The 14,111-nt window shown below is 36.4% G+C and overlaps 1 protein-coding gene across 9 annotated transcripts in view; it reads left to right on the forward strand.

The window, feature by feature from the left end:
• TCERG1 (transcription elongation regulator 1) overlaps nt 1–14,111 on the forward strand; it is a 60,344-nt gene that overhangs the window by 15,038 nt on the left and 31,195 nt on the right. For 6 of the 9 annotated variants that reach the window (XR_009539618.1, XM_060143910.1, XM_060143914.1 and 3 more), the window contains 4 exons: nt 3,937–3,999; nt 5,537–5,737; nt 6,451–6,563; nt 7,686–7,774. Coding sequence is in view for 8 of the 9 variants with exons in the window: in XM_060143910.1 (XP_059999893.1) it covers nt 3,937–3,999; nt 5,537–5,737; nt 6,451–6,563; nt 7,686–7,774 (466 nt within the window). In the remaining variant the exon portion in view is untranslated. The remainder of the gene's footprint in view (nt 1–3,936; nt 4,000–5,536; nt 5,738–6,450; nt 6,564–7,685; nt 7,775–14,111) is intronic. The other 3 variants (XM_060143911.1, XM_060143913.1, XM_060143917.1) reach the window with 1 other exon arrangement.

Consider the following 14,111-nt stretch of genomic DNA (forward strand, 5'->3'; position numbering starts at 1 on the left):
GTAAATATGTTCTAAATGCAATATTTTAAGGGACTAAGTGTATGAAGTTAAGAAATCACAGGTCACAATAGGTAAAACAAGTTAAGTGATTTCTATATCATGCATTGGTCTAAGCACTTTACATGGAACAATTCGTTTAGTTTTCACAACCGTCTTATGAGGTAGATACACACACAGGTTAAGTTACTTGCCCGTGGTCACATAGCTAATAAGTGATGGTGTTGGGGTTTGAGTCTGGGCACTCCAGATCCAAAAATCATGCTCGTAATAATTACGTTATACTGAGAAGAAAATGTGAGTCACTTAACTTAAAAAAATTCATCTAAAACAGAAAGCATAAGTTTCCCTTGTAACAATTGTGAAGTATAACAGGCACCATTTTAACGTTTAATTATGGTGAGTTCATGTGTTTTATTTTTTTAGGGGAAATCATTTCAACTAGAGAAGGAATTAAAAGATTGTGGAGTAGAATTTTTCCCACAGGGATTGAACAGTGGTAGTGTTTGACATTGTAATTTGAGTGTGTTTGCTGTTGTCAAACATATTTACTCCTTAATCCATGGTCCGTTCTCCTAGAATTATAGTTGAAAATGTTGACGCCTTAGAGAGGTCAAGCTCACAAGGCTAGTTTGTAGCAAAGATGAATAGAACCTAGGCCTCTTGTCTTCTAATTTCACACTCCTTTCACTATGGTTGCTGCTTTATTGTACTAGTTTTTGTGTAAGAATAGGGTTGTGATACAGCTATTTCTTAGATTTGCACACATTTTAATTATCACACTATTTCCTTGTAACTACTTCGAAAAGAACACTTTCATATATTACACCTTAGCAAGAAAGAAACCAAAAATTTAAGAATTAGTGGGTTTTTTGGAAAACCTTTTTACATGTTGTTGATGTAGTGTTAGATAATTAAATGACCAGTATGTGATGTTTAAGAAACTGAAATCACTTAAAAGTAAGAAGAAAATAAAAAATGTTGTCTCTAATACTAGGGATTACCCTTTTTCAAAATTAAATTTAAGATTAAGCAGCTGATACTTTCCTCTTTGGATATACTCTTTGTAGAAAATTAAGTGATGAATGGATAAAAGCTTGATATTCGTCATAACCTCTTCCAATCTTGGTCTGCTTTAGGGTCAGGGACAGTGTTAAGACCAGATCCTGAATTCTGAGCGATCGTAAGGAGCTGAGATTGTTAATTCTGTAGAGAGAAGATTGAGAGGTAGCATAATAACATATATGAGGTATTGGAAAGGCTGTTGTCTAAAAGAACTTTGGTTTTGCTTTAGAGGTTCTTAATAGGACCAGTGGGTGAAAGAGTAGCAAAATTTATTTCTGTAGAAAGTGGAATTTTGTCACAGTAAAATCCCTTCAGTTATAGCTGTCTTTGGATGTCTTGGTCTTCTCTGGTCCTCATCCCACCGTTAAATTTTAGAACAGGTGGTAACCGTTTGTGTTACCAGATGAGGTAGTACCTATGAAGTTTGGCAGTAAAAGGCATTTAATAAATGGGAGCCACTAATAATACTTTGTAGGTCAGTTGGAAGAGAACCTGAGTTAGATAATCTGTAAAATTTTATGCAAGATACCAGAGATTCTTTGGAGAGGGAACTAATGTTTTATAGAAAGTAATATTTGTTTTATATAGTAAGGCATCTTAGAATTTGTTCATTTTCTCATTTCCCCTTTTAATTCAGTCATCTAAGGTACTTTAGTTAAAAAAAAAAAGAATGGAAAAGAAGACTTGTTTTTCTCCTCCCCAAATCTTTGGTTTTATGTATAATGCCATCTATCTCTGTTTTTCCTTTTTTATATCAATTCAACAGTAAGGTAAAGCAGGAGGAATTTGGATGTAATTTATCTTGGAGCCTTATATTCTATTTGAAATAGCAATGTATGATGCTAATGAGGATGATTAAAGAAGGGATAGTGAAGATGAAGAAAAGGAGTGGAAGAGTTAGGTAAAATATAGGAGTAAGAGGTGGAGTTGGGGATAGTGAATTGGATTAGGATTACAGGATTTCTACTTCTTAGTCTGTAAAATCTTATTTGGAATTTTAAGAAGCTTATGGTCAGTGACATCAGGATTATCCAGAATACTAAATGGAATTTTCTAATTTCCTGGTAGAATATAATTTGAGGGTAGAGTTGTAGGAAAATTGAACAAATGCTCCTTTTTAAAAGAAGGTTAAAAATTTAGATGTTTGGTTATTTTGTACGTCTTCATGATATGCATATAGTCACCCTTAGAAAACCTTAAGTTGGTCTTTTTAACATGAGAAGAAACAAATATGTCCTTTTATTATGGCCTATAATGTTGATAGTCAAATACAAGAGTTCTGTGTTGGCCCAGCTGATATTTAGCAATGGCAGTTAGGCCTGAATATGAGTATATTTGACTTTCTTTTGTTTAAGTTGTATAGTTGAAATTACTTATTAGGAGATGGTTTTGGAGAACAGTCTTTGAAAGTAAAGTTCAGAGTCTAAGAATTGAATTTCTAGTGCTGACTTAGTAGGCTCAGTGATCCTGCAGATAGCAGTATTTATACTAATTTAAACCTAATATATGCTGTAACTTCCTTAATCAAATGAATTTTTCCATTGCTTTCTTTAAACATTATGGAAAATAAAACTATACATAAACTTTATTCAGCATACTTTTTTGATCCAGTGCGTTTTAGTTTCATTGTTAATAGAAAGTTTAGCTTTAATATTTTTATTTAAAATAGTAATTAAGAAATTAAGGCACTTTTCAAAAATTGGCAGTATTTTGTGTGTGTGTGCACGTGAACATAGGTATGTTATTTACAAATGCAGGGGTTGAATTTAATTTTTGTCTCTGAATTAGGAAAATTTTATTTTTATGTACTTTAGTGGGGAAAAGAATTTATTACTTTTAATTTTTATCGGTACCAAAATAGGTTTAGTGTTTTGTTTTAGCCAAAACAAATAGAAAATAAAATTTAACTTCCCAACCCTTTGCCTTCAGCCTTTTCCTTTAAAAGTTTTAAAAAACTCTTAATTTTGATTTTCCTCAATTAATCAGTCTTAGTTTTCCAGCTTTTCGTTTCATTCCCTTTTTATCACCATTGTAATGCATCATGATGAGTCTTCATCCTTCTAAGAACTGTACGTAATTTGCATTCTTTAATACAAGTGCTACTCCTTTAGCTGGCTTAAACGATTGAGGTTTCTAAAGTAATCAGCCCAGGTAGTCATTAATGATACTAAAGGGGCTGTCTTCTTCTTAATTTGTTAGCCTGCCCCCACAGTGTTCCAAGCCCGTGGCATTCCATACAGCAGGCACTACACATGGATATTTTGTCAGTTGAATGCTACCCTCCTCTTCATCTTTGCCCTTTTATTTAAAGTATTATTTGCAGTGGTATATTGGGATCTGTCTTATACTTTATTTTCTTCCTTTTCCTCCCACCCCTCTTTGTCCTATCTTACTCTTTTTCTACTTCTGCATGGTTATGCTCCATGCCTCTGCTTTTGCATGTAGTTCCCACTTAGCAGCAGCACAGAGAAAGTGTCTTGTTAGTGTCATGCTGCGTCTGCCTTTCACTGGTGTCTTAAGCAGCATGGGTTTGATGTCCTGTGGGAAAATGTCCCACATGAAAACATGAAAACTTGTTATGCATACGTAATGAAGGGGCTTTCCTTTGTTGAATTTAAACTCTTGAGACTCCTTCAAATATTATCAGCTGGTTTGATAAAAAGGTAATTGATGCTATAATTTAGAATTAGTTCTCATTGGATTTGGCACCACTTCCCACAAAATGTCAAACAAAAAGAAATTCTACTCCATCCTTGGTCTTTTTCGTTGGAAATAACATTCTAAATTGTAGTGGTAAATTATTTCCCTGAATCCCAGTGGTAGCCGACATACAATGGCAGCTTTCCAACGTATGCTTGCTTATCCATTTTACAGGTGTAGCAATGATGCAAATAGTCAGCTGCCCGTATGTAAAGACAGTCGCTACCACCAAGACCGGTAATTTTTAAAACCATCTTAGTTTGTTTTGTCTGTAAGTTGGCATGGTAGTGAATGTTGTTGTTTATCCTTTTATTTATTTATTTTGCCCAAGTGAGTGGATTTTTTTATATTTTTCTTTTTAATGAGCAGTATAAATGCAGTTGTCATATTTGGCCAACACTTAATTTTCCCAATTGCCTGTAGTATTAGCTTCGTTGGTTCACAAAAGCAAATAAGGTCAAATCACTTTATATCTTAATTTTTGTAATAAGTGTAAACAACTTCATTCTCATATTCATAACATTTAATTTTATTTTTTGACGTGTGTTTTTAAGTTAAATATAAAAAAATCATTTCCATGTGTAAAGTGATGTGATTATGCTTGCATGCTAGTGAGTATATGTGTGTGAATATTTGTGTGTATAGTATAAATTTGCATTTTAAAGTTACTGAAGTTATCTACCTGAAACTTAAATTCTGGTATAGGATTTGAGTTTTTTTTTTTTTTCAATTTTGATTCACGTTTTTGATTATTTATAATACCAGCTTGTTTAGTTGTCTGGTGAAAAATATAGATCTTGGCTTGTCTTTTAAAAAAAAAAAAAAAAAGAAACATTGCTCTCTTTCCGGAAAAGAATAAACTGTCAAAGAGTTTACAGGGATATCTCACTTAATCACTTAGTATATTAAAGTTGATGTGATAGTAAACTCAGTCATGTACTTTATTTTTACTTATTTATTTTTTCAATCATTTACCTTAAAATAGAATTTTATTCATATCCTTTTTAGGTACCTTAGAACAAGAAAACAATTTTGCCTCAGGAAATACGCTTAGTAAATGTGCTTGTTGCCTTGATTTCATTAGAATTTGAGGAAATTCTTTTTTTTTTTTCAAATAAATTTTATTTATTTATTTTTGGCTGTGCTGGGTCTTTGTTGCTGTGCACAGGCTTTCTCTAGTTGCACGAGCGGGGGCCCCCCTTTCGCTGCAGTGCACGGGCTTCTCACCGTGGCGGGTCCTTCCTTGCAGAGCACAGGCTCCAGGCACACGGGCCTCAGCATTTGTGGCATGCGGGCTCAGTAGTTGCGGCGCATGGGCCCAGCTGCTCCTCGGCATGTGGGGTCCTCCCAGACCAGGGATCGAACCCGCGTCCCCTGCATTGGCAGGCGGATTCCTAACCACTACGCCACCAGGGAAGCCCAGGAAATTCTTTATAAAAATATATTTCTATTAATAAGTAGAGAATGTACCATTATTTTTATAATTTATTATGTTATATTTTATTAAGATTTCACTTATAGGTGTGACCCAAATTTCTGACTGTTCTTAAGGTACTTCTTGGGTTCAGTTTCTGAATCTAATTGAATTTAGGCATTAGAAGTAAACCAGGGATATAGATTTAAGTAATTAAATCATAATTTATATGATTTTTTTTGTTTCAACTGGCTCATTCATTATTAATGTTTAGTAGAAAGATTTAGCTCATATTTCAAAGTTTTATTTTATATCACAATTTGATACTTGGATCTAATTTTTTTATTCTTTTTCTTCTAGGTGTATTGCCAGGAATGGCCCCTCCTATTGTACCCATGATACACCCCCAGGTTGCTATTGCAGCTTCACCTGCTACCTTAGCTGGAGCAACAGCAGTTTCTGAGTGGACTGAATATAAAACAGCAGATGGGAAGACATATTATTATAATAATAGAACATTAGAATCAACCTGGGAAAAACCCCAAGAGCTAAAGGAAAAAGGTATAGTTTTAATGACTTGGTGGGACATAGTATAAATAGAAATGCTATTTGAAATTCTGAGTTAATTCCTTTTTTAAAACGTTTGAGGGATTTTTTAGTTACATAGTGTTGGATTATTTATTTCCTCTGAATTGTTAAATATGTATTCATTTAAAAAGCCAGTTCTTCTACTTACATGTTTGTCCATCACGAGAAGTTAAATTATATGTACACACTAATATATATTTTTTACTCTGGTCAGGAATTGCATAATTATTCTACTGAATAATTATCATTATCCTTATTGAGATTGATAGTAATGGTCAGGAAGGAATGTGTTTATTGTATGTGTTCTGAAGAAAAACTTTAGGCTGTTGGAATCTTGGAGGAAGAGGACTCATAATTTTCTATTTCACAAGTCCCTGTTTGTGTTTTTTAGTATGTTATCACTTTCAGCAAAATGAATGATTGCTACAAATGATATATGAATGACCTGAAAGACTTTATGTCCCTCTGAAATCAGTAGTTCTTTTCTACTGACAGTTTCCTGATTGGTATAGCAAGGTATTTGAAGTTGAACATTATATTAGATGCAAATCAATGATATTACAAGGAAGAACATTTTATTTTTGTGGTTCATAACTAGAAATGGAATATCTTAACTGCCTAGTCTCTGAAAGTTCATCAGAAGTTACTTCAGAACCACTGTGTGATGTTATCTCAATTTTTAATAGAAAAATTAGAGGAGAAGATTAAAGAGCCAATTAAAGAACCTTCTGAAGAACCTCTGCCAATGGAAACGGAGGAGGAGGATCCTAAAGAAGAGCCAATAAAGGAGATAAAAGAGGTAAAGGGCCATTACCTGTTTACCTGGGAGCCACCATTGATTGTTGGGTACAGTTTACTTGTAACTGAAAATCCATTTGCTGTAGTTTTATTTTTTACAAATTTATTTTATTTTTGGCTGCATTTGGTCTTCTTTGCTGTGCGCAGGCTTTCTCTAGTTGAGGCGAGTGGCAGCTACTCTTCATTGCGGTGCGCAGGCTTCTCATTGCAGTGGCTTCTATTGTTCCGGAGCACGGGCCCTAGGTGCATAGGCTTCAGTAGTTGCAGCATGCATGGTCAGTAGTTGTGGCTCGCGGGCTGTAGAGCGCAGGCTCAATAGTTGTGGCACACGGGCTTAGTTGCTCCGTGGCATGTGAGATCTTCCCGGACCAGGGCTCGAACCTGAGTCCCCTGCAGTGGCAGGCAGATTCTTAACCACTGTGCCACCAGGGAAACCCATTTGCTGTAGTTTTAGATAATTGCTGAAAATCTGACCTCTGCAATTTTAGGGTTCTTTGAAATTTCTAATTCAGTTTTTCCTTTGAAAGTTTCATTAAATTACTTCTTATACTAAACCAAGACCCCCTTAGAAAGAAAGGACCTTGGACCAGAGCTGATGTCCCCTCCTGACTTACAGACTGGTACATGTTATAATTAGAAGTACAACTTCATATTGGGGAATGATCGTTGTATTTTATTTGTCCTCTCGTGGCATGGAATAATCTCTGTACAGCACTAAAAGAGCTCTGCTTTTTGGAAGCTTTTTTTATTCAATGAGGGACCAATGGTAGTCTTGTCTTATCAGTAAGGAATTTCGCAGAAAAAAGAAACAACCTTAGATGAAGTGGTCTCCTGTCATCTTCTATACCCTTCTCCTTATTTCTACTCTTAAACAGATGGTTAGTGAGTCTGTAAGATAGGACCTGCTGCTGATCGGGTCTACTGTTGTGCAATTCGGCTCTGTCTAGGGGGCGAGGATTGAGAACTTATTTAGAAATTCTGACTCAGAGTCTCTCCTCTGTATGCTAGCAACACACCTATGTTGGTTGTACTTTAAGGTATTTGCAATCTTTCTTGTATTTGTGGGATATTCAGGTATAGTTTTGTAATATTAATTTAATGGGAGTAATATCATTTCCCATAGGAGCCCAAAGAAGAGGAGATGACTGAGGAAGAAAAGGCTGCCCAGAAGGCAAAACCAGTGGCTACTACTCCTATTCCTGGTACTCCATGGTATGTACTTGACCTAAGCTGTTTGATTGATTGCCATGCTTGATTATTACATTATTATCCAATAGTAAGAAAAAGTACTTTAAAAAAGCATGTGTCAAATACCTGTTTGCTTATTTATTTATTTATTTTGGCTGCGTTGGGTCTTCTTTGCCGTGCATGGGCTTTCTCTCTAGTTGGGGTGAGCAGGGGCCACTCTTCGCTGCGGTGTGCGGGCCTCTCATTGCGGTGGCTTCTCTTGTTGCTGAGCACAGGCTCTAGGCGTGCGGGCTTCAGTAGTTGTGGCACGTGGGCTCAGCAGTTGTGGCTTGCGGGCTCTAGAGCGCAGGCTGAGTAGTTGTGACGCACGGGCTTAGTGTCTCTGCGGCATGTGGGATCTTCCCGGACCACGGCTCGAACCCATGTCCCCTGCATTGGCAGGTGGATTCTTAACCACTGCGCCACCAGGGAAGTCCTCAAATACCTGTTTTTATCTACTGAATATTTTTTGGTTCTTGTTCATTGTATTTTGGGTGCTCAAAATTCAACTGCTGCAGTGTCTTCCTCCCTTCATGGAACTCTCCATTAATATTTATTGTTTAAAATTATAGATTTGAACCACTAAGATCCTGAATCTACTTTTTTATTGTTTAAAATGTTTTAAAATTGCTTTTGTATATATCTCCTCATATGTGATTATGTTTACAGAACTTCGTAAAATTATGTCTTTTTATCTTAGCATTGAATAGTCTATTTTTTTTCTTTTCTTCTTATGTTTGGTTTTCCCTTTTCTTCCTCTCCCCACATGAGGGTTTTCTCTCCTGTTCCTATTCTAACTTATTTAATCCATGTACAGTCTACACATGGCAATGAGTTGGCTTGTTTCTTAAGTCTTATAATCTACAGATTCCCCTCCAACTTGTTTTCCTTGCTTTTTCCTCCTTGTTTTTATATTGAAAAAAATAAATGTGTGTGTTCTGTAGAGTCCCACAGTCTGGATTTTATTATTGCATTCTCATGGTACTCTTTAATAGAATCCTCCATTCCTGAATTTCCTGCAAGTTAGCAGGCAGTTACAGAGATGTGCCGGATTCATGTGTGATCTTTATCTCATATATTTCCTATTTCAGACCTAGATTCAGCCATTTTCCAAGGAGCCCTGGTTTCTTTTTGTGAGAAGTGGCATTTTTACACCATGTGGGATCTAAGGATAGTTGTTACTACTGAATTAGTCATTATTTTTAGACCTCTTTGGTAGACAGAGGTGGAAGATACATACGTTTAAAGATACATCTTAAGTTCACACCATTACTTGCAGTTCAAGTCTACTACAAGATTTTTACTGATTCTCATCATCTATCTTAATTCAGTACCTCCTTTTCTTCTGAAAACCATCTTTGAGTGATAGCAACATAATTATTCATTTGCTTTTCTCACAGGCAAGATCAGTACTATCACCAACAGTGTGATTACTGAAGACAGTTTAAGCTTTTTTTTTCCAGTTATTTTTATGTTTAGGGTATATTACTCTAGGGATGTATAGTCAAATCATTGTGTTTTAAAAGCATTTTGGAATAGTTGTTTGTTTTATTTTGTTTTTTTGTTTTTTGCGGTACGCGGGCCTCTCACTGCCGTGGCCTCTCCCGTTGCGGAGCACAGGCTCCGGACGCGCAGGCTCAGCGGCCATGGCTCACGGGCCCAGCCGCTCCGCTGCATGCGGAATCCTCCCGGACCGGGGCACGAACCCGCATCCCCTGCATTGGCAGGCGGACTCTCAACCACTGCGCCACCAGGGAAGCACTGGAATAGTTGTTTTTTATGTAGTTATTCTACCAACTTGGTACACAGGTTCCCTTTCAAAAATAATTATGCAAAATATTTACCCAGTTCTAGAATCAAAGTTATGAAAACAATTTGTTTAAAAGAATGCATTTTTTGGGCTTCCCTGGTGGCGCAGTGGTTGAGAGTCCGCCTGCCGATGCAGGGGATACGGGTTCATGCCCCGGTCCGGGAAGATCCCACATGCCGCGGAGCGGCTGGGCCCGTGAGCCATGGCTGCTGAGCCTGCGCGTCTGGAGCCTGTGCTCCGCAACGGGAGAGGCCACAATGGTGAGAGGCCCGCGTACCGCAAAAAAAAAAAGAATGTATTTCTAGATTGTGGTTTCTCTGAGAATTGTACATGAAAAGCCGGTAACCAGCTCCAAACCCTACCAGTCTGGAGTTTGTGGACGTTACCAGTTTTCAGACTTGGGTCTTTTCTCAGATTATTAAAATTTTCTTTTGGAATTTGTTTAAGTAATGCTTTTTTTCATCTGTTTCTTTTCCTCTTTCTGGAACATTTGTAACTTGCTTGTTGAGTATCTTGTACTTATTCTAAATCTCTTACTTTTTCTCTTACGCTTTATATCTATAATTCCTGTACTTTGCTTTGTTATTTTCTCATTGATCTGATATGATATTAGATGAAAGCATACAAAAGAAAGCATACAATATAAAGCAATTATATGAAGTAAAAAATTACAGAATTCCACTGTCACCAAGCCCTTCCTCGTTAGTAAAAGTTTGGTACATATGCTTTCTGCACCTTTTGCTATATTGTGTTTTATGCACATGTGTGTGGAGATGTGTGTGTGTTATACATTCACATTACAGTGTCTTTAGAAAGTATATTATTTCTGAATTTTTTAGTAAATATGTCCTAGACATTTTGCAATTTTAGTACATGTAAATCTATTTGTGATAGCGTAGTTTTCTGTTGTATGAAAATAGGTAATTTGCCTACAAATGGGTGATTAGGTGGTCTTCTGTTTTTGTATTGTTTGTGTTTTTTTGTTTGTTTTGCCCTGGCATTACGAAAGTTGCTGTTTAGGGCATCCTTTATACATACATATTTCTTTGTGAACACATGCAAGTATTTCTGTTGGATTTATTTCTAGAAGTGAAATTGTTGAATCAAGTGATAAAGCTATTTAAAATTTTGGTGAATATTGCTAAATAGACCTCAGAAAGGGTTTTTTTTGTGGGAAGAAGGGGGTGTACCAGTTAATATTCCCAGCAACAGCCTGAGCGTACCAGTTTTCTCTCACTCTCACCAGTGTAGGGATATTCCTTTTAAATCTTTAGTATCCTGATAAGAAAAGAAATCTTGTATGTTTCCAGAATGTTGGTATAATTGAACCTATTTTATGTCTGTTGGCTGTGCATTGCCTCTTTGCAGTTTTTGCTCATCTTTTTATGGACTTGTCTTTTTCTTATTGGTATGTGGGAGCTTTGTATGTATACTGCTTTTAACTCTGACATAAAGAACTCGCACACCTCAATAATATGGAAAACAATCCAACAAAAAAGTAGTCAAAAGACATGAACATGTACTTTACAAGCAGTACGTGTGAAGGAAGCTCCTTGTCATTAGTACTCAGAGAAATGTAAATTAAAACCACACCTATGGGCTTCCCTGGTGGCACAGTGGTTGAGAGTCCACCTGCCGATGCAGGGGACACGGGTTCATGCCCCCGTCTGGGAAGATCCCACGTGCCGTGGAGCGGCTGGGCCCGTGAGCTGTGGCCGCTGAGCCTGCGCGTCCAGAGCCTGTGCTCCGCAACGGAGAGGCCACAACAGTGAGAGACCCGCGTACTGCAAAAAACCCCACAAAAAACCACACCTATTAGAATGGCTAAAAGTTTTGAAAACTGGGCATGCCAAATGTTTTAGAGGATGGTGAGCAGCTGAAACTCTCATACACTGCTGATGGGAATTTCAAAATGGTAGGACCACTTTGCAGAGCAGTTGGGCAGTTTCCTAGGAAGAATATATAATAAATAATTCAGCCATTCCACTTCTATTTATTCGAGAGAAACAAAAACATATGTCTATACTTTTACAGGAATGTTCGTAACAGTTTTATTTGTAATTTATTTGGGCTGTTTCCAATTTTTGGCTATTACAAATAAGCAAGTATCTAGGAGTGGAAAAATAGAAAACTAGAAACACCCCAAATGTGCATCAACAGGTGTATGGATAAACAAATTGTGGCATGCTACTCAGCAATAAAAAGGAACAACTATAGATGCACTCAACAACATAGATGAATATCGAAGTCATTATTGCTAGGTGAAATCTTTTGTGGAAATTATTTTTGTCATGGAATCCAACCAAAAACTAAGGCTTACTGATCCTAGGGAATACAGAATACTTCTAGTTTTGATCTTTCTTTATAATTAATTTAAAGGCAGGAGTTGGGGGGGGGGTGAGTGTAATACATTTTCATCCAATTATTCAGTGCAGAATCCTCTTCAAGAATTTCCATTAGAACCATCCTCAGACACTTAAGCGATCTTGTTAGATGTTTAACTTTATTGGGAAAAAACTAAGTCTAAATTTTCAATACCAATTTCTGAAACACTGATCCATATTAATAGCAATAACTACTTTGAGGTGGAGGTGCTATTCTACTAACTCATGTTGGCTTCAAAATACCTAGGTGTGCTAATACAGCTCCAATGGTATTAGCGGTAAATGTGGAGTGAGAAGCTGTCAGGACATTTCAGCATTAATAGAAAAACTATGGACAAAGAATTCTTGTGTCGCAAAACTACCCTGTGCTAATAATATGCATGTTAAAGTGATTAGGGGTGAAGTGTACTGATAATCTGCATTTTTTAATGTATCAAGAAAAGTAAGACTGGCAGATGCATTGATGGAAGGATAGATAAGTGATAAAGCATATATGATAAAATGTTAAATGTAAAATCTAGGTGGTCAGTATCTAGTATTCATTGTTCTAGAAACATTCTTTCGATATTTCTGTATGTTTCAATTTTTTCATAATATTGGGGGTAAAAAACTATGGAAACAAAAGAAACCCTAGAAAAGCAGCAGTTGATTGATATAAATGTATATATAAATAAAAATAAAGTCCCTGTGCCACTATAGGTAAATACAAAAGTTTAAATACTATAAGTTCAGAGATAAATTTTTCATAAGTTAAAACCCAACACAGATTACAGACAAATAAAACATGGCAAATACAGGCAGCCCTCAATTTGCACTTTGTACGGGACTGTAAAAAATTTATGGCAGGCTAAATCTTTGTGATGCAATCTTAGTAAGCAATGGAAAAAGTTACAGTTCTCAATGACCTTAAAAATTTTTGTCAAAACATTAAAAACTCTCTTAGAACCAGAAACTAAAGCTTACTGATCTAGGAAATATAAAATGCTTCTAATTTTGACCTCTCTTTATTCTTAAAACAACAACAACAAAAAGTCAGATTGATGCTCTGAAATACCAGGAAAAGAATTCTAGTATAGTTAAGGAAAACATGGAACTTCATGTTTTTTACATTTAGCTTCTTATCTCTAAAGAAATAATAATTTGAAGAGCAACATCTAAAGATATCAAAAAAATAAACTAATAAAGTGTGATTATCCAAATGAAGTAGCATACTTGCTTAGCTGAACAATTTGTTTAACTTAGAGTTACCACTTACCCATCTTATAAGAAATAGAAAATAAATTAGGGAATTAAGGTTACACTGATAGTACATTCCTTCATCGACAGAACTTGGAAGATAATTTGGACAAGTGGTTATCTTTCGTGTATTCAGATGGACTGTAAAAACACTAGGACCATGTAGTTGCATGTTTGGAGAAGGAATGGGGTGCTTCCTAAGGCACAACCTAGAAGCTGTAAATAAAAAGATAAATAAATTTGACCTCATAAAATATAAAATTTATATGTGATATGGTTTCATATATTAATTTTGTAGACTTGACTCTTGCTAAATGCATTTATTACTGTTTTGTAGATTCTCTGGGATTTTCTACATAAATAATCGTATCACCTGCAGATGGGAGCACATTTATTTCTTATTCTCTGATCTTTAATGCCACTTATTTTTCTCTTCTTATTGCTAGGACTATCATATCAGAGCAATGCTAAATAAAAGAGGTGAACATCCCTGCCTTATTCGCCATGTAGAATGAGAAAATTCAATCTTTTTTAAAATTTTACTTTAATATAAATTTATTTATTTTTGGCTGTGTTGGGTCTTCGTTGCTGCACGTGAGCTTTCTCTAGTTGCGGTGAGCGGGGCTACTCTTCATTGTGGTGCACGTGCTTCTCATTGCAGTGGCTTCTCTTGCTGCAGAGCATGGGCTCTAGGCTCGCGGACTTCAGTAGTTGTGGTACACGGGCTCAGTAGTTGTGGCTCGCGAGCTCCAGAGCACAGGCTCAGTAGTTGCGGCACACGGGCTTAGTTGCTCCGTGGCATGTGGGATCTTCCCGGACCAGGGTTCAAACCCATGTCTCCTGCATATTGGCAGGCGGATTCTTAACCACTGCACCACCAGGGAATTCCGAA

This window comes from Lagenorhynchus albirostris, chromosome 3, assembly GCF_949774975.1.
Source record: "Lagenorhynchus albirostris chromosome 3, mLagAlb1.1, whole genome shotgun sequence".
Lineage (NCBI taxonomy): Eukaryota > Metazoa > Chordata > Mammalia > Artiodactyla > Delphinidae > Lagenorhynchus > Lagenorhynchus albirostris.